We start from the raw sequence: 25164 nt of genomic DNA, 5'->3' as shown, positions 1-25164 counted from the left end.
GTGCTCTTTGGGCCACATAGATGAATAACTATCACTGTCAGTAAATAATAAAGGAATAAAGTATGTTTTCACATTATACTAAAAGTACATAAGTATAAATTTCCTTTCCTCTATGTATATCATGAAAAACAGTGACAGTTACACATGTATTTACTCAAAATTGACTACTTTTGTCTTATGCATATAAATAGCTTCAGACAAAGGTGTGTGTGTTTGTGTGTTTGTGTGTGTGTATGCATGTGTATGCATGTGTGCACATGCTTGTCCTGTGGCTTCATAGAGCCTAGGCACTGTCCCTCAGCTTTTTTGCTCAAGACTATTGCTCTACCACTTTGAGCCTTATAACTGCACTAACGACTTTGGGGGTAGTTAATTGGGTACAAGAGTCTCAGAGACTTTCATGGCCTAGCTGGCTTCAAACCACAATTCTCAGATCTCAGCTTTCTGAGTAGTTAGGATTACAGTCATAACCCATCAGGCCTAGCTAGAAAACTTATTTCTTAAAGGGCCAAATGGAAAGTATTTTAGATTTTATGGTCCATATGGTCCTGATTGTATATACCTAATTCTGCCAGCTCTGTGACTGAAAAGCAGAGCATTCATATAAATGTATGTACATGGCTCTGCTTCAGCATGTCTTTATTGTGGTCACTAAAATTGTATTTCACATAATTTTCACATCATGAAATGTTTTTTATTTATTTTTAATCAATTTCCGATGGAAAGGTCATTCTCAGATTACAGGCCATACAAAAACAGATAGTAGGCAGGATTTTTCCCATATTTACCTACCTCTTTAGTCATTTCTGTCCTCTTACTTAGTAGCATCTATTCTTCTTTAAAAGTTTGTGGGCGGGTCTGGGAAGGTAGCTCAGCAGTAGAGTGCTTGCCTTGCATGCATGAGGCCCTGGGTTCGATTCCCCATCACCACATAAGCAGAAAAAAAGTAAGTGGTGCTGTGGTTCAAGTGGTAGAGTGCTAGCCTTGAGCTGAGGTGCCCAGGCCCAGAGTTCAGGCCCCATGACTGACAAAAAAAAAAAAGTTTCTGGGCTTCAGAAGAATGCTTTGAAATTTTGAGATCAAGAAAGAAGTCCCTCAAGAAATGTATGTTTCCTAGACTCAAATATGTAAGCAAATGCCTATCAGATATATCAGGTATTATTCAAGATGTTGGCGGTATACCAATGAACAAAGAAGTCATAAGTTCCTACCTACCTTTACAGAGTTCACCCTATTGTTCCAGAATTTTACCTTAACATTACCAAAAGTTATAAGTAAAATGTATATTATTGGGTATGTAAAATTCTATGGATAAAATAAATCAATGAAGGATTAGGGATTGTCCAGGCAGGAAAGAACATTCTAAGTAGGCTCATCCATCAGAGAAGGTGACAGTTGAACAAAGACCTAAGAAAGAAAGAGAGGAAGCTATGGGTTCTCATGAAAACCTTTATGTCACCTTTAGTGCAATAAACCAAAGACCTTGCATAATTTGACTCACATTTTAATAGGGAAACTACTTAGGAAGTTAATAAGATAACTAAGAAAAAAATTAGAGTACCTGAAACAACAAGTATTTTGTTAGATAAGTAAGGTATAGACAATAAGATACACACATACATATATTTGTACACATATATGCATATATACATATATATATATATATTATATATAATATAAATGTGGGCTTTTGAAGCAAGGTCTCATTATTGTATCCATATTGGTCTCAAAGTTCTGATTCTTCTGCTTAAGCCTATCATGTGCTAAAATTACCAGTAAGCCATGACCATACCTAGCCAGTTGATTTTTTTCCAATTGATGTATTTTGAAGGTAGAAGTAACAGATGGAATAAGAGAAAGAAAGAAGCCAAGTAAAATATTCAGGATTTGATTTGAGCAACTAGAAGGACAAATTGCCTTTTAGTTAAATGAAGAATACTGTGGAAAGTTTAGATTTAATGGAAAAGATCAGTTTTACTTTAGTCACAGAAAACTCCAACTGGCCTTTCGATACCAGGTGGAGATGTTGAATTTTACTAACTGTATGCATATGGAGTTGAGAGAAATTGTGCTAGAAAGTTTTTTTAGTGGTCAATAAACAAATTAATTTAAATCCATGGCAATTGATGAGATCACCAAGGTATTTGCTGGGATTACAATGTAATCATTTATATTACTGTCCTGATTCTTTTCTGATCTACTTTCAAAGATGTAGACAGTTTCTAATAATTATCCCTTTTGTTCACTTACCAAGAATGGTAGAAATCAGACTGAATTAGAAACTTAACCCACACAGAAACTGACACTTAGTTAATCATGCTCAATTTTTGCCATGCTGTAAACATGGGAGTGAATTTTCCCAAGTACCTCCTTGCTGGAAACTGTTTGCATTGGAGGTAAGTGTGAAAGGGGAGGTTGTGGGGAATGATGGGCTAAGGGCTTCCTAAACCTTTCTCTGACCTCAAAAGTGGTTTGATTCTGAGGAAAGGAGAAGGTTCAGGCTGGTTCTTATTTCCCTGAACCAGTTCAAGTAGCCCTAAATTTGACCTGTTTCCTCAAACTGGGAATCAGAAATCCCTTTTCTCTTCTGTTTTTCTGCTGCAGAAATTCCCAACATTCCCATTTTGTGGGCTCCAGAAAGGGGTAAGCGAAGACTTCAATCCCAGCCAATCATTTCCGGATTAATAATTTTTAGTGTTTTTGGTTTCTTTTTTCATCATAAAATGCTTGGACCCATTTTTCCCATCTATTTAATTTTCTTGTGGATTGTTATGTATCTATGTTCTAGGGTCATCCTATATCCCTAGGCAATCTAGTTCAGATCCATCTGCTATTTTCATTTGTGTGCTGTTCTCTTGTGGATTTTCATGCAGTTTATGAATTACTGTTTCTTAGTGGAAGACACCCAATTCAGGGACTATTTCACTCTCAGTCTCATCTTTTTTTGAGTAGCGTTTTGTTCCCCTGCTGACAGCTTGTCATTACCTTACCCAACTGCTTCTGACGATCTGTCATTGCTTCTCTACTGTTCTGTCTTCCTGCTTGATTGCCTTTGACTTTTTGTCTCTACTTTTTGCCTCACTTCACTGCTGAACAATTTGCTTTCTTGCTCACTAGTGCTTTGTCCATTAGCAAATGAGCTGGTACAGCCATATCCATCTGCTGTGTTAGCACTTTAGACTGCCTAGCATTGTTTATCTTCTGTTCTACCATTCCATTATACTATGGTCTATCAAGTCCTCTACTATCTAACTGCCTGCCTGATCTTCCTTTCTCCAATCTATACCTACAATATTGTAAGTAGGTACAGATTATTTAGCACTTTTGCTCTTTATCACCCCTTGCTTTGTGCTACTGAGTTTGACTGCTGAGATTGCTTGACTATTGCCTCTACTTATTGCTTCCCATGGCTGCCACAATAATTTGTTTGAGACAATGCATTCATCACCTTTGAACTTGCAACTTGCTGATTGGCTCATAGTACCTCTTTTATATTTCTCTACATCTAATAAACACTGGTGGTGTTCCTCTGTTGTCTTGTAACCCTGATCAGATGTTACCTCCAAAAAAAATTTTACCTATATGTTATTCAAATATATATTAGAAGTGAGAAAATGCTTTGGTATCTGAGTCCAGTCTAGTACCTAATCTTTTAAAAACTCATTACTATTCATCTTTTCTGCATTTTTATACAACTCCACATTCTTTTCTTTGGGAATTTTCATATCATTACTCATCCTTGCTTCAGTTATCATAAACTACATGTTTTGTATGGAATCTTTAATTTTTTTTCCATTAGCTGGGCACTGGAGGCTCATGCCTGTTATCCTTGCTACTCAGGAGGCTGAGATCTGAGGAACGTGGTTCAAAGCCAGCCCAGCCAGAAAAGTCCCCATGAGACTGTAATTAACCACTCAAAAACCAGAAGTGGCACTGTGGCTCAAATGGTAGAGCACTAGCCTTGAGCTCAAAGAGGCTCAGAGACAGTGCCCAGGCCCTGAGTTCAAGCCCCACAACTGACAAAAAAAATCATATACTACATTTATTTTCTTTCATTTTTCCAAGGTTTCATGAGGACAAGTGTCTTCTATTAATTTTATCCTTTTAACTAAGGCTAGAAGAAGTTTTAAAATTTTAAATTATCACTGCTGAAAGTAATAAATTTAATTAACTTAACACTTCTTTGTAGTTTGGATTAAAGTAATTTGAACTCGGTTCAATTTTTTTCTTTGAGAATATCATTTCTAACCCTCCCCATATCTTAAATACTGTCAGTTCTTTACAAATTCATTTGATATGTTTAACTTTCCCTCCTTTTAAGCTGTCCTTTCTTGTGTTTGAGTAAATCTTTGAAATGGAATATTTTCCCAGTATTTGCAAAGTTCTTAGCATCTAAAAATAATTTGCATTATAAAATAATCTGCACCATAAATCTCACGATCTTATTTATATTAAAATGAAAATTTAGATATAATAAGCAGAGAAGAATTTTTGTGGAAGTTCCAGTAGTCTAGGATATATAAAGTAGAGTGTGTACATGTATATGCAGGTACATTTATATTTACAACAAGCTTAAAATATGAAGAATGCTAAGGTCTATATTAAATTAAATTATGTTACTTTTATAAAAACAAAAGGAAAACAAAAATCTATTAAGCGTCAGATAAATTTGGGAAGTATAGGAATAAGTATGGGCAAGATTTTTTATGAAAAAAATTTAATTTGATATTTTTTATTTTGATAGTAAACTCACATATAAAGGAAAAGGTTGCTTTAAGAATAACAAGACAATTATTTTGTAGAAATTTTTATTGTAGAAAATAAGTAACATCACTTTTAGAATACAGTTTAGTGATATTAGTACAAGGGCATTATTTTGTACAGTCATCACTACTGTTTCCAATACTTTTTTATTAGAGAAACTCCATGTGCATTAAACAAAAGCTCCTCTTTTACTACCTCTCCTACTCCTAATAAAACTAATTTACTTTCTGTTCCCATGAATGTGCCAACTCTTGATACTACATAGAAATGGAAATATAAATTTTTATCTTCTTTCTGTCTGCCTTATTTCACTTAACATATTTCCAGAGTTTATCCATGTTATAGCATATATCAGAACACAATTGCTTTTTAAAGACTGACAAGTACTTCATTGTACTTGTACTTTGTTTATTAGTTTATTCATTGTACTTTGTTTATTAGTTCATCTGATCATAGACACTTCTGGCTATCATCAGTAATACTTCTGTGAACATTAGTGTGTGAATGTATTTTTTTCTTTCAGTTCTTTTGGTTATATAAGTAGAAATGAATTTGATAGCTTTTTATAATTTTGTCTGTTTAGGAGAGAATTAAATTCATAGCAAGTAATCAGGGAAACTACATAATTGACATGGAAAAGTATGTAAGTCTGAGATACTGTATTAGAAGCAGAAAAAGATTATAAATTTTTAAGAAAGTTAAAAAGTAGCAAGATTTAGAAAACTTTGAATTCTAAGAATGAAAGTATGAGAGACAACGAATTATTCTAAAGGTTAAGCATTTTTTAGATGCTAGCTTTAGAACAGAACTAAGTGTGGACATAGTAAGACAAGAGGTAAGCATTTGGAAGGTAAGGCAAAGTTTCAATGAAGATGACTGGATGAGGAAACCCAGTTGTGTGCATGCACATGTGTATAACACACGATGTAAGTTAAATTGCAAGATAGAAGAAAATCCTTGTTTTTAAGAATTTCAATCTGGTGTTTGTGTGAGTGTGTGTGAGAGAGAGAAAAAGACAGACAGAGTGGTATGTATATATAGGGGTGTGGATGTGGGTATGCGTATGTGCATGCACGCACCATTCCTGGAGGTTTAACTCAGGGTCATTTCCTGAGCTCTTGCTGAAAGGCCCCAGTGCTCTGTTACTTGAGTTGGACAGTTCCACTTTTGGATTTGTTATAATTGGAGATAAGAGTCTCACAGATTTTTCTGCCTCTAATGGCTTCCAATCACAATTCTCAGATCTCAATCTGCTAAGTAGCTATTATTACAGGTGTGAGTCACCAGCATTTGGCAGAAGTGGCATTTGTAAAATAATGATTATGAACATAGAAAAAAAATTTATCTTTCTCCTGTGTTTGATCTATAGTCATCCTTAATATGTAAACCATTAAAGAAGCCAGAAGAATTTTGTAAAATAATTAACATTTAGCTTGTATTTTTTCATAGAAACATATGTTTCTGCGAAACACACACACATACATACACATACATTTTTAACCAGAAGCAAGGTTGGAAATGCCTGGAGACATTTTACAATTCATTTAAGAGGCATAATTCATTGGTTGGGGTATATTATGCTAATATTTAATTTGTTGTAAAACGCAGAAACTCTGTAATCATTGAGCAATAAATCCTCATTTTCTCTTAATCCTTGACAAGCCCTAATCTAGTTTCTATCTTCATAAATTTCCCTATTACAGGTATTTCAATCATATAATAGTATCTTCTTAAACGTGGCCTATGTTATTTAGTGTAATACCTTTGGTTTATCCATGCTGCGGTATATATTAGAACATCATTCTTGTTGATGAATAATAACTAGGGTATAGTTTTACTAAAATCTATTTGTTAATGGACAGTTTTTTCTTTTCCTTATTGGTAATAATGTTTCAGAGAGCATTAGAACACATACAATTCAAGTTTTTGTTTTCTCTTTCTTTGGTTATGTATTTAGAACTAGAAATACTGATCATGTGGTAATTTTGTTTCATATTTTAATGAATCAAACTTTTAAGTGTTTTGTAGTTTTAGATCTTTTATGAATGTCTTTGGTCCAGTTTGAGTTAATTTTTAATACGGTGTTAGATAAGTGATCACCCTTATTGTTTAGCTATGAAGATTTTTTGAAGGAGTTACTGAAAATCTTGTACCAAACCTAATGTACAAGTTCCCGTTGTACCTTAGCATACTTGTGATATTTATTGAGCGTGTAATTTTGTCCTTATATCAGCAGTTCATCAACAAACTAAAATAGATCTAATATACAATCCAGAAATATCATTCTAGAGCATATTTTATCAGGATACAACAGAGACATGTGAACACCCATGTTTACTGCAGCAGTATTCATAGTAGCTAAACTATAGAAGCATCCTAGATGCCTTACAAGTGATGATTGCATTAAGAAAATGTGATAATATACACAATAGAATATTATTTGGCCATAAGAAGGAAATATATCATTTTCAATTAAATCTGTGGCACTAAATATCATAATGTAAAGCAAAATAAGTCAGATTTTGAAGGACAAAGATCTTATATTTGGAATCTACACTTAAAAGATATACACATAGGTGAATACATACATAGGAAAAACATGATTGTTAATATGAGACTGTTTAGGAGGGACAAAAAAGAAAGAAATGGTAGAGAATTAGTAAGAACAAAATATACTGTATCTGTGTACAGAGAGAGACAGGTAAAGGAAAAAACTCAGTGAAAGCTGTTTAATAATAGAGGAGTAGAGGAATGGAGAAAAAAGCTATAGAGTGAGTCGATCTAATTAAAATATATATACATTTGTGAAATGCCACAGTGTAACCCTTTTGTACAATTACCATACACTAAAGAATGAATAACAGGTTCTGTTGGGGGTTGAGTACAAGCTGTGGGTAGGCAGCAAATGGAAAGGGGAAAGGAGATTAAATGTGATTGAGGTACTTCATTTAATGTACATGTGTATAAATAGAATACTGATATGTATTAAATTTTTTAGGAGGATGAAGGTTAAAGGGAAGTGAGTGATAAAGGGAGTGAACTTGGTCAGGGTACATTGTGTGTACCCTGTGTACAATGAACTGCCTTCTGTACCATACCTGTCTAGCAAGCATGAGGGCCTGAGTTAACACCAAAAACAAAATCTCAATGGTTTTATTTTTAGGGTCTTCATATATCTACAGTTTAAATGTTTCATTAAGTTATTTATTTCCTAGTAAAATAAAAGTAGATTTTCCTTCATCTAACTTGCATTTGTTAATGGGAGCAATAGAGCCTCTACTTGAGCTGAGTGAAACATTGCCATGTTACATTCTCCTGTTTAACACTTACTTGGGTCTTATTTCCATCCTGATGCTGTTGTAACAGCTATCATCCTTAGCACATGGATGTTATAGTATTAAAGAGTTAATATAAATTTATTGACTTACCAATTTGAACTGTTTATTGTAAGTAGTGATACTTGCTTGAATATTTTCACCCTTGCTGTGGCACTTTGCTGTTTTCATTATTTCCCACTGATAAAGGCTACAATCCAGGAGATGATGTTCCTTTTTTCTGCACGAGATAATTTCAGGATCTTCACATCCTTTTCCTGTGTTAATCTGAGGTTATATGGTACTGTCCAAAGTTCTGATAATTGATGTCTATAAAGGTGCTGTTTCTTGATAAATCATTATTAAATTTTCAAGATTATTGCTGGCATGCTGTGTTCTTCAGACATCTTAAGATAACTATATATATTCAAAGCTCAATGTACTTATATTCTATAGTGCTTTTTGAAACTTAGAAGTATTTATCATATCAAATACTAAGAAAAGTGGAAGGTATTTATTATCATTAAAAAGTTGTATAAAGGAGTTGCCATTCAAGAAAGTAGTTTATAAATACAATGCATCTTCTTAAAAATATTTTGATTATCTTGGAGTAGTTAAATAAAAATTTGTCATTCAACAAAGCAGTTTAAATACTGAGAATGTCACCTTTCATCATTTTCCCCCAACCCTCCTAACTCCCCATCACTAGTTATTGTTTGTATTCTTGATTATGTCCATTCCAACTGGGGTAAGATGGAATTTCAGTGTTGTTTTGATTTGCATTTTTTGGGTTTTTTTTATGGCCAGACATGTTGAGCATTTCTTCATGTCTATTGGCCATTTTTACTTATTCTTCTGAATAGTCTCTATTTAGCTCATTTGCCCATTAATTAGGTTGCTGATTCTTTAAAGATTTAGTTTTTTACACTGCCTGTATATTCTAGATATTAGGCTTTTTCATCTGACAACAATGAGAAGATAAAGATTGAAATCAGGAAATGAACACTATTTGCAATAGTTCCCCCCTCCATACACACACAAATAAAATACCTAGGAATCAACCCTAACCAAGGATATAAAGGACCTCTACAACAAAAAATTGTGAAGAAGGAAATCAAAGAAGACATAAGGAAATGGAAAGACCTTTTGTGCTCCTGGATTGGCAGAATTAATATCATGAAAATGGAAATTGCTCTAAACAATTTACAAATTCATTGTAATACCCATCAAAATCCCAACATTATTCTCTACTGAGACTGCGAAAGCAATCCAAACGTTCAGATGGAACCACAAAAGTCCTTGAATCACAAAAGCAATCCTGGGTTGAAAAAGTAGTGTTGGAGGTATAACAGTACCACATTTTAAGCTCTACTAAAGAACTATAGTAATTATAACAGCTTAGTATGGGCACAAAAACAGGCCTGAGAACCACTGAAAGCAAAAGACCCAGAAATAAACCCAGACATACAGCCATGTTAATATTTAATAAGGGAGCCAAAAAGCATGGGTGGAAAGAATAACAGCCTCTTCAACAAATGGTACTGGGAAAACTATACCCACATTCACCTAACTAGAACCAAATCTATATGTAACACCTTGTACTATCAATTCAAAATGGATGAAAGATCTGAAACTGAAGCTGTTACTAGAAGGAGTAGTAGAAACATCAGGACTCCTTGGCACAGGCTGGAGCTTTCTTAGTAAAGATCCAGGAGCCTAACAAATCAAAGAAAGATGATAAATGGGATTGCATCAAACTAAAAAGTTTATGCACAGCAAAAGATACATTTAACAAGCCAAAATGACCTTTGCCACTGTACATCTTCAGTGCTTTCAATAGAACTTTTAGGTTTTCACAATTGTTTTTATTATAGTCTATAACACCAAATTAGACAATACAAGTGACTTTAGATTTGTGTGCTAGTAGAACACAGTATTTGTTGAACATTGAATATTTGTTGAATTGTTATTGATAACACTGAATGCTTTATGTGTTTAATCACATTTAGGCAGAGTACAAAAAATCCTCCCTGTTTCTGAGTAGGGCAATTATGATGCCTTATTGAACTCCCTTTTCTATTTTCTATTTTTATTCTATGCCTTACGGTAGTCACTAAATTTATTTCTATATCTATGTCTTTACTTATGAAAGAAGAAGTAACAAATTAATCTTCCCTACATTGTATAAAGCAGGAATATTAACTATTTAAATAGAGAATATCAATTGGTATCTTTAAAGAGTCACCATAAGTAGCACTAGTTTTGTTATTGAAAGGTGTGGCTAAAATACATGCTTACCCACTTTTTAGTGCATCTGTAAGTTGATAGCATATATACTATCCTACTAGCACTATAAATGTTACCTTTATTTAACAAAAATTCTTTATGTTAATATTTAAGACTCAGAAGTATAGCAAACATAATGGTTCTCCTTCTATGAATGGAAAACTGAGACAAATTTCAGAAGCTCTAAAAGTAAGAGCTGCTATTCTTATGTGTATTATGAAGGATAATTATATTATTAAGTTATAAGGCAGGAATGAATTATAAAACATCTGATCACAAAGTGAAATATTAATATAATTTAAATGAATCTACCCATAAGAAACCTTGGAGTGATAAAACTGTTTTAACTACATTACATCATAGCCTCTAAATAAGTTGTGAATACTTTTTCATCTCTTACCCTGCTATGGGAACAACTGTTTAGTTAAGCTTGCCTAAAGACAATGGAAATAATGAATTTTGTTTGCTTTTAGGAAATATTGTACTCATTTTTTCCCAATTGCCTCCAATTTTAAACCTCCTAGCAAAATGTAGCACCTTTAAATAATAATTAAAATCTTTCTACATGATTTTTGGGGGGTTTCTTTTCACTGCATTTCCTTTAGCTCATCTACAACCTACTCTTCTCATTTTTATCACTTTCACCTGTTTTGATAAGAATCTGATTTTATGTGAAAGGAATTTCAGATGGGATAATCACATGTTCTCAGTGCAGATGCTTACTTTTTAATGGCCACCAAGGAAAATTATCACATCTCAGAGCAAAAGAGCAGTTTGAATTTCTAAAGTTTGTTGGCAGTAAGCTATTTGCAGATGGTCTTCCTAGTCAAGGACTATATTTCTTTTTATTCTTAATTAAGATGTTTTAGGCAGCCTATTTTTATTTTGTTATATGAACATTAAAATTTTGCTTTAAGTAAACAAAGTAATATAGTTTGTAGATTTTTTTTGTAGGATAGCCAGTATCTTTCTGCTTATAGTAAAGTTTACTAGTCACATTTAAAATGAAAATACACCACAGAGTACTTGGAGCTAAGATGCTAGGTTATATTTTTACCAGTTCACTAACTGGAAAGAATCCTTATAGTAAAGTTTCAACATGAATTATCTTTCAGTTAATCTCTTTTTAGCTCTAGCTTCAAAGAAGTATAATTAACAAATAAAATTACCTACATTTATGGTGTGATATACTTCATTTTGAAGTGTGTGTGTGTGTGTGTGTATATATATATATATATATATGCATAAATGATTATCACGATCAAATCTGTCGCCTAACATAGTTTTCACCTAACATCAGCATTTCCCTTTTCCCTGAAATGTGATTAAAAAGTAGCGTTATTTATCTAAGAATAATATAAAGATAAATGTGAAAATCTGTTATAAAAAGTGCTTTGTGACCCTTTTACTAAGGTGTTGCCTAAAGTGAAGTAGGAAGTACCTCACCCTTCCAAAGCAGAATCAAAGCCAAGGCTTTGAAGAGCAAGAAAGCAATGCTAAATGTTCTCCATAGCCTTAAAACTAAAAAGACACACACACATCATGCATCTGATGGCCTAAGACACTGCAGCTGCAGATAGCCCCAAAACCCTAGAAAGAGCTCCCATAGGAGAAACAAGCTTAACCACTATACCTCATCAAGATCCCCCTCACCAATGAATCAGCTATGAAGAAGATGGAAGACAACATATTTGTGCTCATTGTGAACGTCAAAGCCAACAAGTACCATATCAAACAGGCCGTGAAGAAGCTTTATGACACTGATGTGACCAAGGTCAATACCCTGATCAGATATGATTGAGAAAAGAAGGTATATATATTGACTGGCTCCTGATTGTAATACTTGAGATATTGCCAATAAAATTTTAATCATCCAAACTTTAGTCCATCCAGCTTACCTGGTGTTTTTTTTGTCGGTCGTGGGGCTTGAACTCTGGGCTTGATGCTGTCCCTGTGCTCTTTAGCTCAAGGTGAGCGCTCTACCACTTCTGGTTTTCTAGTGGTTTTATTGGAGATAAGAGTCTCACGTACTTTCCTGCCCAGGCTGGCTTTGAACCATGATCCTCAGATCTCAGCCTCCTGAGTAGCTAGGATTACAGGCGTGAGCCACCAGCGCCTGGCTCCTGGTGTTTTGTTTTTTTTTTAATACCATAAAATATTAATTTGTTCATCTGAATTCCCAGTTTGAGGTCTTCTTGGTAATTTGATTATCAAATTAATATTTACTTTAAGGAAAATAACAGGTTTATTTCAAGAAATGGTTATTGTGCTAAACAGTGCTCACTTTTGTGTATTGGAGTGGATTGTTGAACAAAGGATGGCATCTAAATATGAGCAAATTAGATGAGATGTTTTCATAAGGTGACAAAAACACATGGAGGATTTTTAATCAAAATGTATTTTACAAAAATGTATTATTTCTTATCCTCGCAACACTATTTTTTATCCTCATGTTGTTTTCTTGAGCCAGATGAATCAGCTTGCTTTATAGAAGTTGAGCAACAATTAAAAAGATACATAATTTCCTTACTATCACTGCTTCTTTCCTAGCATAGTGATTTGTTAATCCCAAGAAATAAGATGAAATATGAAAACAATATGACATAATTTACTACCTTTTGCTCATTGCAGACTATATGCTTATTAACTGGAATATGAGATGAAATTAATATTTAAATTTTTATTTTCCTTTCTTGCTTATTTCATACATTTATACTATCTTCTTTGGCCTTTCATCAGAACCAGATCTTAATTTATATATTCTACAAATTGAACTGGAAAATAAAACTATCTTTTCTCATAATAAAAGTTAGCCAGGTGCTGATGGCTCAAACCAATATGATATGATTATAATTTAAAGCCAACCCAGGCAACAGTCTCCGTCTCTTATCTCCAGTTTACTTGCAAAAAGCTGGAAGTGCATGTGTAGCTCAAGTAGTACAGCATTAGCCTTGAGCAACAAAGCCTAGCAAGAGTGAGAGGTCCTGAATTCAAGCCCTAATGTCAACACACACACACACACACACACACACACACACACACACACACACACACACAGTGAGTGGAAGAAAATGTAAATATTTATGAAGATTAAACCCCAAAGAAAATATAGACAGTAGCAATAAGAATATTTCTTTAAAGTCATTAGAATAGCTTTTTATTTTTTCTTCTAAACTCTTAAATTTTTAACAGTATGTTTTAATCTCATAACTATTTGACTTCATACAGAAACCAACATCTACAAATTATCTTGATTTTTAAAAAAATTTAATCTAATTTTCATTAGCGTCAACATGTTGATTGATGTGTACAAAGTTTTACCCTTTCCTTCATTTTCTCATCCCCCATCTACCCCAACCACATCTATCCCTTCAAGTTTCCTAGCTGCATTTTCACATGTGTATATTGAGTCTTAATGACTGCCTTTGCTACCATTCCTCTCCATTTGTCTACCCACCACTTAGCTTTCCCCCACCCCATTTTAGATAAAACATGTTTCAGCTTCCTGGATTTTATTTTGTTAAATTGTCTGTTAAATGTTCAAGTAGTTACACCATGAAGATGTACATTGATTGTATATATATGCATATGAACCTATATTTTTTCAAATTTATTTATATTTTAGATCCAGCTTCCACATACAAGAAAAAGATGCTTCCTGTGTCTCTGAATCTGACTTAATTCATTAAACATAATTTTTGCATACCTTTCCCTGAAAGCAAGATAATATTCTTTCTGATGTGTCATGAAATTTCCACTGTATCTATCAAAAGATAGACATCTTCCAATCTTTTGGATAAATGCCTAAGAATAGTACCATTAGATCATAGAGAAGTTATATTTTTAGATTTTTGAGGAATCTGCACTGCCTTCCCTAGTGGTGGCACTGATTTACATTCCCATTGACAGTATAATAGCATAAGGTAAGATGACTAAGATTAGACCAAGAGTGTATTTTATCCATTTCATCAGTAGTTTATTTTTTGAAGTTATGGCTCTCTGATCAGCATCATGAGCCATAACCTGGGAAAATGTTAGAAATGCGTATTTCAAGACTTCATCCAGACATTATCACCATAGTATATTGTTTAGGGGCCTGTAGAAGATTCTTCTTTTTTTCTTTTTTTATGGAGGGATACGTGGTACTGATGTTTACTCAGAGCCTTGTGCTAGCAAGTCAAGTACTATACCACTTGAGCCATGTCCTCAGCCCATTTTTTCTGTAGTTATTTTTTGAGTAGGGTCTAGTGCTTCTGTCTGAGACTCCCCTTAGACAGTGATCCTTCTATCTCTGCCTCCATTTTAGCTGGAATTAAAGGTTTTGGGTACCACACCTAGCCCTGTAAAAAATTCTGATGCACACTAACTTTGAACAACACTGTTTTAACCACTACCTCCCCTTACTAGTATAGCAGAATTAATAGTAGCATTGCCTAGTGTGTCAAAGATAGTCTTTGCTGTTTAAGATTAATCAATAGAGGGAACCTTGGTAATTTTTAGAAGGAAATTTTATTACATCTACTTAACTAACAATAATGTGAGCATAAATCACAAATGTTCCACTCTGTTAATAAAAGCATATCATATAAATAAGTAAAAGCATATACTAATGATATTTAACAATGAGTCACCATCATATAAAATATTTTCTCTGAAGTTTAAAAATTGGCATGCATTTCATCAACAAAATTTTTCTCAATTACATTATTTATCAGGCCATTTTGCCACTTTGAAGTCTTTGAAGGAACTTTCTCACTGTAACATTTTCTTAAAAAATTTGTGGATACAAGAAAGAGATCATACTTACATGGCATTTCATATGTAGTTCCAACTTTCAACGAAAATATTTAGAAGATAAATACCTTCACTAAAGATAGTAGCAAAATCCAACCTAAATCTCATTATTTTGAGCCCTACCAATTTCAAAAAACAGGTTTAAAAGTAATTATATGAAATAAGAATGTTAATTCCTACTGTCCTTGAAGAAATAAAAACTTGAAAACCAAATTAATCAAAGTAATAATGTATAATTATGCTAATGAAGAAAAATATTTCAAGCTTTTAATAACATCCTTTTCCAGACATCTCTATGGAAATGAATATTATCATAGTGATAATAAACACTAAGAGACACAGATAATCTTTATTTCTCTTGTTTTGTTCTACATGTGATTGAAAGTGATTACTAGCTACTCTGAAGCATATGAGACTCTTATCTCCAATTAAACAGCAAAAAGCCAGAAATGAAGATGTTGCTTAAGTGGTACAGAGCTAGCTTTGAGTAAAAGAGCTAAGAGACAGTACCCTGGCACTGAGTTCAAGCACCAGCACCAAAAAAAGAAAGAACTGAGGGAAGAAAGGAAGGGAAGGGGGAAAGTAGAGAGGTGCTGAGAGAGAAGAGAGGGAGGAGGGAAGGAAAGAGGGAAAACAAAAAGAAGATTGACAAAGCTACCTTTTAAAAAATCACTCTTCTGTTTGGATTTTCATTTAGACAATTATTTTTCCCTTAACATTCTAAAGTAAGCTCTATTCTCTGTGTTTCACTTTTTAGTTGGGCTTCTCCATTTATTGTGCGTAGATGTTTACATTCAGCTCTTGCCCTCTAATACATTCTTCTAATTCACACTTTGTAATACTGCTTCTCCCTCATGCTGATCACAGTATTTCAATATAGCTCTTGCCCTGCACTTGCACTTTTTCCCCATCTCTTTTTTTCACCATCCTTCTTGATCTTTGCTTCTTCTCTATTTCTAGTGGTTTTGTAGGTTTTCCTCTTATCCCTTTTGTCTAATTAATATGATCAAAATTACAGGATTGTGAGTTGAATTGGAAAGTTGATGCATAAAGAACATTGACATGCCTTAAATATGTATTTTGTTGTTTTAGTTACATCATTAAACTATAATAGTCTTCTTGAAGAATGTAGATATGTTTTATTATTACATACATCCCATTCCTAAGTACACTAAGGCTGAGAAGTTAAATATTTTTCTTCTAATTCATAAAGTGATAAGTAATAAAATCAGGATTCAGTTTTGGATAGGTTTATATATTAATACATTCCTTTAATAAACACTTATTGAGCACATATTTCCTGAGTATATTACGTGTTAAACACTGCACTAGGTGCTGGGACAGACCCCACCTCTCTCATAAACATCTATATGATGTCATTGGCTGGCTTCACAGATCTTTGGGCTATGCCAGATGCTTAAGAAGAAGACAGAATAAAAGCATGTGTATAATTGTAATGTTTCATGGAAGATATATATTTGATAAATATGTAAGGAAGAGTTTTATACTATATTTAGGGAGACAGTATTGGAAAGGGAGAATAGTGTCTGCTCTTATAAAGAGTCTACCGTTCTGCTCCCAATTCACACCACTTCATCATTATCAGCAACAGTGCCTATCCGTGGCATCATAATATATATTTTCCTTTTATGTTTCAAACTATAGAAGATCTGTGTCTGTATGTCCACATTTTCTAGATATTAAGAAATAATTCACCATCTGTCCTGACACATGATTAGAAAAAAACACTGTATAATATACTCAATAACATACTTTTCTTGATTTTTTTAGAGTTTGAATTTCCTAATATGTTACTAGTCCTTTAAAAAATATCTCTTAATAAAAGTTTATACCATTTCCTCAAAAGGTTCCAAAACCCTATCAGATAGATTAGTCTAGGAAATAAGGTATAAGGCTGAGATAATGGTAGTTTATGTTTTTTAGCTGTGAATTTAAATGATAGCATCTCACTTCAAAACTTAAAAATTAAAGATTTACTTTTTTGCTCACTCCTGGACTCTTCTGTTTAAAGATGGTTTTATTGAGAAGCATTATTTGTGGAGTTTCCTTTAAAAATTTAGCCACTGTTAAAAATTGCACTATGCTGAGATTTAGTATACCAATAGACACACCAATTCTGTATTCTATATAATTTCTTTATTCTATATAGTTATGAGGAATTAACAGTTTATATGAAACATTATTTAGTTTCTAATACATACTTGGTTATTTTAACAGCTTGTCAAGCCCTCAGCTTTGCTAAAAGGGTAAAAATAATTCTAATGAAATACTGAACTATCAACCTTACCCTTAGCCCTCCATAATTTACTTTATATTTTGTTGTTTTTCTTATTACTTATTGAAATTCTTCATTTGTAAGCTTTCTGTCCTGTATTGCTTCCAATCATTGTAACTTCTTTTATATGTAGAAACTAAGGATTAGAAATGGATTGTCATGTATTTTGTTCCCTAATTTTAGCCTAAAATTTATCTTGATCATTCCAGTATATTATACAAGCATACCTCATTTTATAGAGCTTCAGTTTACTTCATTTCACAGTATTGCATGTTTTACAAATTGAAGGTTTGTGGCTGTCCTGTATCAAGTGAATCTATCAAAGCAAATTTTTCAACATATGTTCACTTCACTTCATGCCTCTATTTTAATTTTGGTAATATTCCGAACTTTTTTTAGTATTATACTTGTTGATTAATCAGCTGTTAAATTGTTAAAAATTATACTATACTGAGATTTAGTATGCCAATAGACACATCAATTCTGCATTCTATATACTTTCTTTAATCTGTAAAATTATATGGAATTAACTAACAACTTATGTAATATTATTTAGTATTTAATACACACTTTTAATACATGTCAAAGTAATACATACATATCAAGGTAATATCATCCACCAGCAAACAATGGTGACACATGAAGACTAAGATGATCTTTAGTATATTTTAACAACTAAATAATTTATGTAGGTAACTTTTAGACATAATACTAATTTACACTTAATAGACAACAAGATATTATGAATATAACTTTTGAATTTATTATTAAACCAAAAAATTCAAATGATATGTTTTATTGTAGTAGTACGGAACCAAAACTGAGCTGTTTCTGGGGTATGCCTGTGTAACTCATTTGACTTATCATTAGAAGTGAAATTTTCTTGTGTCCTTCACTAGCTTATTCCTTATGTTGAGAATGTCCTATCCTAAAACTCTTAGTTTAAAGCCAAACATTCTTACTTTTAGAAAGTAGTCAGATGGTTTATTTCTACTGAAGATTGTAAGTTTACAGCTTTTTCTTATAGCAAGTACATGAGAAAAGTTAACTTTAACTTTTTGTCCCTTTTAACCATATTATAAAATTGTAGCGCAAGGAGGAATACAAGATGATCTCAGCTTTTCAGGGACTAGTTATTGCTAGGGTAATAGGAGGGCTGGGGATAATAGCTCAGTGGTAGAGTCATTGTCCAGTATGTGCAAGGCTCTTAATTAGATCACAAGCACCACAAAAAGAAATTAATAGGCAAATAAAAATGCCCAGCTTTTTTTCCTCTGAAAGTCTGTTAAGCTATCATAGTAATCTGAGGCCTCACTTTTAGAATTTAAGTTGTTAGGCAAGATGAGATTTTTGTCAAATACTTCTGAAAGTGTAGGAAAGAAATAAAATAGGACTGCTAATACTCTCCTGATTTCTTGGTCTTCAACTATAATTCAGTGATCCTCAAAACTGAGTCTGGATGCCTTAAGAAAATGTTTGTGTAACTATTGATTTATAGAACGCAGTTTATAATTATTAGTGAAATTTTCTACTCTGCCTTCCTTTTTTTTTTTTGGCTAAATTCACTCAGTCTGCTATTTAATCTTTAATTACAGGCCACAAAAGAAGTGATAGAACGGGAAGCACCAGGGATGGCCCTGGCAATGCTGATGGGATCACTTAATGTTACACCTCTGGGCATGCTCTCTAGGTAAGAAAGTCCACACCACATTGCAAAGAAAGTTAATTTCACTAATTAGTACCAATGACCAACACAATAGAATAGCAGATCTAAGAAATTTAATCATAAAACTTAACTTGTTACCTTATATGCATGTGTGTAAATAACATAATGAAAACCTTTGAATAATTAATTTATGCTAATAAAATTTAAAAATAAAACTTGTTTTTATCCAGACTTGAGTCTTATTATCCTATCTAGTTATATCTTAGCCAATTTCCTCCATTTCTTCTATTTTCTTCCTTCTTACCTTCCTTTCTTCCTTATATCTTCTTTCTTTTTTTTTGTTTATTATCCTCATCTTTAAAATCATGTTATATAAGTTTAAAAATGGGTGGTCATCCCTAACACAGATAAGAGGACACTTTATGAATATGTAAAGTTACTCTTTTTTGTGATTGTTTATAATCACCAAATGGTTTTTGTGGTTTTTGTTAATTTTAACTGAATACTAGCTTAATAAAAACTAGATAAAATAGCTTACTCTCACAAGTCAGGAACATTTTTTCAATTTTTATAAGGCATATTGGTTTGATGTGGTCATGAAACATCAGTTCATAGAGATAATCACTACAGGTTTATATATTCAGGTGAGTGTATTAAATTAATAGTATATTACTATATTGAATTAGTATATTCAAAATTATACCCTTGTTACTGACATCTCTCTTTAAGATGATGGTTTAGTTATTGCTATTGTAGAATCTCTTAAAATCCCCTAATTGAGTACAATATCAATATACATAATGTAAAATACAAGTAACAGAATATGTTAATTTCATGACTAGAAATTAATACACAATTAATCTCAGAGCAACCAGAAATACATAACATATTTATAATTTTATAGTCATTTGTAGCCACTTATGTCCTGTGTGCAATGTGAATATAAAAGTAAACGAATCTGTTTATTTCTGTGTTATGTGATTCATAATGTTCTTTCTGTTACTTAGATTGAGTTTATACCCCATCAATAGTAGACACTTGGAACACAGCCAAAGGAGAATGTGAATGGATCATTAGTTACTATATTGTCTTTACTGTCATATGAACAGTATTAAAACATTTAATTAAATAGGAGCAAATAAAGTAACATAATAGAGATTTTTAAACTTAAAATACATACAGAACTGAAGTTGTTTTATACTACATTTTAAAACCCTTACTGATATTACCTATACATACATAGTCAAGGGTCATATTTAATCCCATTTCTTCCTGTGGAATTAAGTAGTGTTTTGTTTCTTAAACATAGAAGAATTTATTCAAGAAAGAATTTAGCTTCATTTCTTTTTAATTCTTATAGTGAAGTTTTAATTTAGTAAAAATAGCAATACACCTAATTGCTAGGACCTGTCTTAAGAATTAGGCATTCTAAGGATATAAAGAAAATTAAGACATGATTTTTGCTTTGAAGATCCCACATTTCAACTGAAGAAATTATTCTTTTCAACTAGTAGTATAATTCTTTAATGTGAAGATAGCTGTCGTAGACCAATGTAGAAATACCACTATAATTAAAATGTTTTTTGGTGATAAGTTTTCCTGTCCCTTTTTTATCTTCATAATTCTGAGCATTATACTGCTGAGTAGAAAGTGATTCTAAGTAATTTGCAGTAAATCAATCTTTATTCTGAAGGCTTTAAAAATTAATATATGTGCATGTTATAATCCTACCTTTTTCTTTTCTTTCTGTGAGATAAATATCTTTATAGTGATATAAATCAATCTTATTTACAAATTCTGTAAAGAGTAGTCCACATTAGCTATGAAAAAAAAATACGGAAAGTTTTCCTAAAATCCTTTTTTTATTTTTTGACAGTCACAGGGTTTGAACTTAGTGCAACATGCTTCCTCAGTTGATGCTTTCCATCTGACACTCACCTCAATTCATTGTTTTCACTGATTCTTTTGAAATAGAGTTTGCTTTGTAACTGGGCATGCAACTGGGCATGCTTGGGTCTCTATCTGCCTATTTTAGGCTGCTGGTCATAGCTGGAATAACAGGCCTGCGCCAATATACCGAGCTCTCTATTGAGAAGGGATCACTCAAAAAATTTTCTGGGAAGTGGTGCTGTGGCTCAAGTGGTAGAGCACTAGCCTTGAGCTGAAGAGCTGAGGGACAGAGCCCAAGCCCAGAGTTCAAGCCCCATGATCAACCAAAAAAAAAAAATTCTGTTTGGGTAGTCACAAACTACAGTCTTCCTATGTTAGCCTCCCTTGTAGCTAGGATTATAAATGTGAGCCACTGACTGATACCTGGACCTCTACATGTTGGTTTTTGTGTTTCTCAGAAATTTTAAGCCAGGCGCCGGTAGCTCATGCCTGTAATCCTAGCTACTGAGGAGGCTGAGATCTGAGCATCATGGTCCAAAGCCAGCCCAGGCAGAAAGGTCCATGAGACTCTTATCTCCAATAAACTACTAGAAAACTGAAAGTGGTACTGTGGCTCAAGTGGTAGAGCACTCTCCTTGAGCTGAAGAGTAGCGACAGCGCCCAAGCTCAGAGTTCAAGCCCCACAACCGAAAAAGAAAATTTATAACAACTACTTAATATTACTGTGTTTGTATTTTTCCTCTTTGAATGAGTATATAAATAACAACAAATTTCTGGAATCAAATGTGTTGATATCTGTAAAGTTCATAAAACAATAACTGATTCATCGTAAGTTTTAACTGGCCATCATTTTACAGTGCATATGTTAGACTTTTTAATAGAGAAGAACAGAAAGGAAAAACTTGCAAAAAATAAAAACAAACAAAATATGTAGTTTTATTACATATAGAATTATAAATTGAAAAAAAAGAATTATCAGTTGAATTGACTGTTCTTTCAGCACTTATTAAATATCTTGCCCTTACCATTTTCTGGATCCATGTTCCTGAAGAGTTCAGTAATTAAATTGTTGTTTCTTTATGTGTAACATGAGTTTCTTTCTGACAATACTGAGAATGGTTTTTCTTTGATTTCAAACATGATCAAGATGTATCTGAGTGAGGTTTTCTTTGAGATTATCTTTTTGGGTTCATTGAACTTCATTCTGTAAATTTATATTCCTAATCAAATTTGGAAAGTTTAGTCATTAAATTTTCAAGTTTGTTGGGTTTGTTTTGTCTTCCTGCACTAATTTCATTCTTCTGGGATTCCTATAACAGGAAATTTAGATTTATTGATAATGTCCCTCTTGTCCCTTAAAATGCATGCCTTTTTTTCTTTGTTTTGTTTCATTTTACATTTTCTCTACTTTTTTCAGATATTTATATGTCATAACTTCAAATTCTTAGATATTTTCCCTTTTATCTCCACTTTGCTTTTGATAATCCCATGAACTTTTCTTTTCAGTTAAAGTTTTTTTTTCCATTTTTCAGATTTTCATTTGGATTTTTTATGGTTTTTATTCCCTTGCTAAGAACTTCTTTGCACTTAATTCATTAAATCTTTACCTCTAATTCAGAAGCATTGATCTTTATGTCATAGAGGATGGTTATGTTAGCTGCTTAAAATTTTTTCTGACATTGCCAGTATCTGCCTTATCTTGGAATGTACACTAACTTCTTCTCCATAAATGTTCACCTTTTTTTATTCTTTCTGTGTTGAATTTGTTAATTATATCCTAGACATTTGGAATATTATGGTGTAAGAAAATATCATATATAAACCTTGATAAATCCTCTGTATATTGTTAGTCAAGTCTATCAATCCAATTGAGTTCAGATTGTTCTTTCTTACCTTGTGTGGGTGATAATTCTACCTTTGCTTTACTATTAGGATTAGCCCAGGAAGTAAATTGAGTCTTGAACAGTGGTGTACATCTTAAAGGTTCTTCATATAGTTCTTCAAACTTTTCTTACATATTTATGCTTCAGAATTGAGATGAGAACCTATGTTAGTTTATGCATAGAATTATTTGTAATTTTAGTAGAGCTTATGCATAGAGTGAAGACAGAGTTTGAACCCCAATGTTTCCAACAAAAAAATTAAAAAATTAAAATAAAATAATAAAATTTAAAAAATTAAATAATAAATATTAACCATTTCTTCCATCTCACTTCTTTTGATAATAGGGACTATTTTTCTACTATTGTGGACAGAATGCAAAAACAGGCTATTCTTATATTAAAAATATCAACTCTTTATTGTCTTCAATCAACAGACATTGTAGTTACATCCCTCTATCTTCTCTGTTACCACAACAGCAAGAGCTCTATCTTTAATAGTTGTCCTTTAGATCATATTCTATCATTTCCCAGTATTTAATTGCTTGTCGTAGGCAAGTTATTTAACTAAGTTCAGCATATAACATTCTGAACCTATAATTTATGGGTGGAAAAGATCAGGTACTTTTTTCTTCCAAACTTCATTAAAAAGAACAGAGCAATTTTGGAACTTAAAATTACTCAAACACTTGCACCTCCTAAATGCATTCCTGAATGGTAAATTGTAGTACATTTTGGTCAATTCAGCCTAATGTTGTACTAGCTATCTATCAGCCTCCTAGCCCCATGGCTTCCAATGACAGCGTACAAAAACCATAGTAGGAAATACATACCCTCCAAATATTAGATGTCTGGAAAGGCACCTTCTAAGCCCAGCAGAAGGACCTAAGAAAACATGAAGTTTATACCTCAAGCTAATCTGACACAGACGCCATTTAACACTTTTTAAAAAATTAAATGAACTTTAGGTAAGGGAGAGAATCTTACTTCCTTAATTATCATATTACAAGAATAAAATGTCCAGTTTTAATGAGATACTCTTCTCAACCAGTAACTGTATGTGGCAACCACATGCTTGTCATCTCAGCTTCTTCAAAGGCTAAGTGGGAAGAAAACAGTTCCAGGCCAGCTTGTGCAAAAAATTCTGAAAGACTACTTGTCAATGGAAAAAGCTTGGGATGATAGCATATATCTGCCGTACCAGCTAAGGTGGAAGGTTTAAAATAGGAAGGTTAACATGGAGTCAAACAAACAAAAAGATCTCATCTCAAAACTTTTTTTGCATTGGTAAGTGATCAGATGGGTTGGAGGCATGGCTCAGCAGTTGAATGTCTACCTAGTAAATACAAGACTCTCATTTGAAACCCTAATATTGTCCCCTATACCTTAAAATAAAGCAAGGTAAAGATGGAGAGAGAGAGTGAACAAGAGAGGGAAGAAATAAAAAGAGAAATTACACTAAGCACTAAGGAGTCATTTTATCTACATAATATTTCCTTAATGCTTAATGTATAGTAATCTGACTGGACTCTCAGAATAATAAAAGCATATCAGCTAAAACCTAGTAAATAATAGGCAGTGAGTGGGCTTTAGTTAGTAATAATGTGTCAGTATTAGTTCATTAATTGTAACTAGTTTACTAATGTAAGATACTAATATTGGGAAGTGTTGCATACAATTCACTCCTTGTAAACACACTATAGTACTTTTTTTTGTTTTTTCATTAATCTAAAAGTATTCCAAAAAGTAAGGTCTTATTTATTTTTTAAATCCCTATTTCAATTAATTTTTGAGACATGCTCTATCCAACTTTCAAAGAACTAATTATTCCTGAGAATAGTAGGAAAGTAAATATTTTCTCTTCATATTATGAGTTGAAGACAGTCTTTTTTTCAAAGCCATCATCAAAGTAGAAAACAAGAAAAATATAGGTTAGTATCTCTTATGACCAGAGATTCATAAATTTCAAAAATAAATAATATACCAAAAAGATAAAAAAAGACAAATGTAGATTAATTTCAAGAACACAAAGATAACCAATGGATAACTAATTAATATGAGTCAACTAAAGAGAGAAAAATCTTAGGCTTTTCTCAATTGATTCAGAAAAATCATTTGATATGATTTATGCCCATTTTTGAAAACTATGTAGGTGAGAATTAGAAGGGAAACTCCTTAATCTGATAAAGCAAAAGTAATATATACTCATAATCATATATTATCAGTATTCCTTTTAAAATTAGAAATTAGACAGAGAACTAGTGTAACTAACTC

The 25164-nt window shown here is 32.6% G+C and overlaps 1 protein-coding gene across 1 annotated transcript in view; it reads left to right on the top strand.

Annotated features, from left to right (window-relative positions):
• The window catches only part of Gphn (gephyrin), a 397524-nt gene that overhangs the window by 175810 nt on the left and 196550 nt on the right, over window positions 1-25164 (top strand). The window contains exon 5 of the mRNA XM_013016472.1: window positions 19050-19144. Coding sequence (XP_012871926.1) covers window positions 19050-19144 — 95 coding nt within the window. The remainder of the gene's footprint in view (window positions 1-19049; window positions 19145-25164) is intronic.

The sequence above is a fragment of the Dipodomys ordii genome, unplaced genomic scaffold (genome assembly GCF_000151885.1).
Source record: "Dipodomys ordii isolate 6190 unplaced genomic scaffold, Dord_2.0 Scaffold2, whole genome shotgun sequence".
In the NCBI taxonomy this organism is placed as follows: Eukaryota; Metazoa; Chordata; class Mammalia; order Rodentia; family Heteromyidae; genus Dipodomys; species Dipodomys ordii.
The sequence above is the reverse complement of the archived record's forward strand: the minus strand, read 5'-3'. Positions and strand labels throughout refer to the sequence as shown.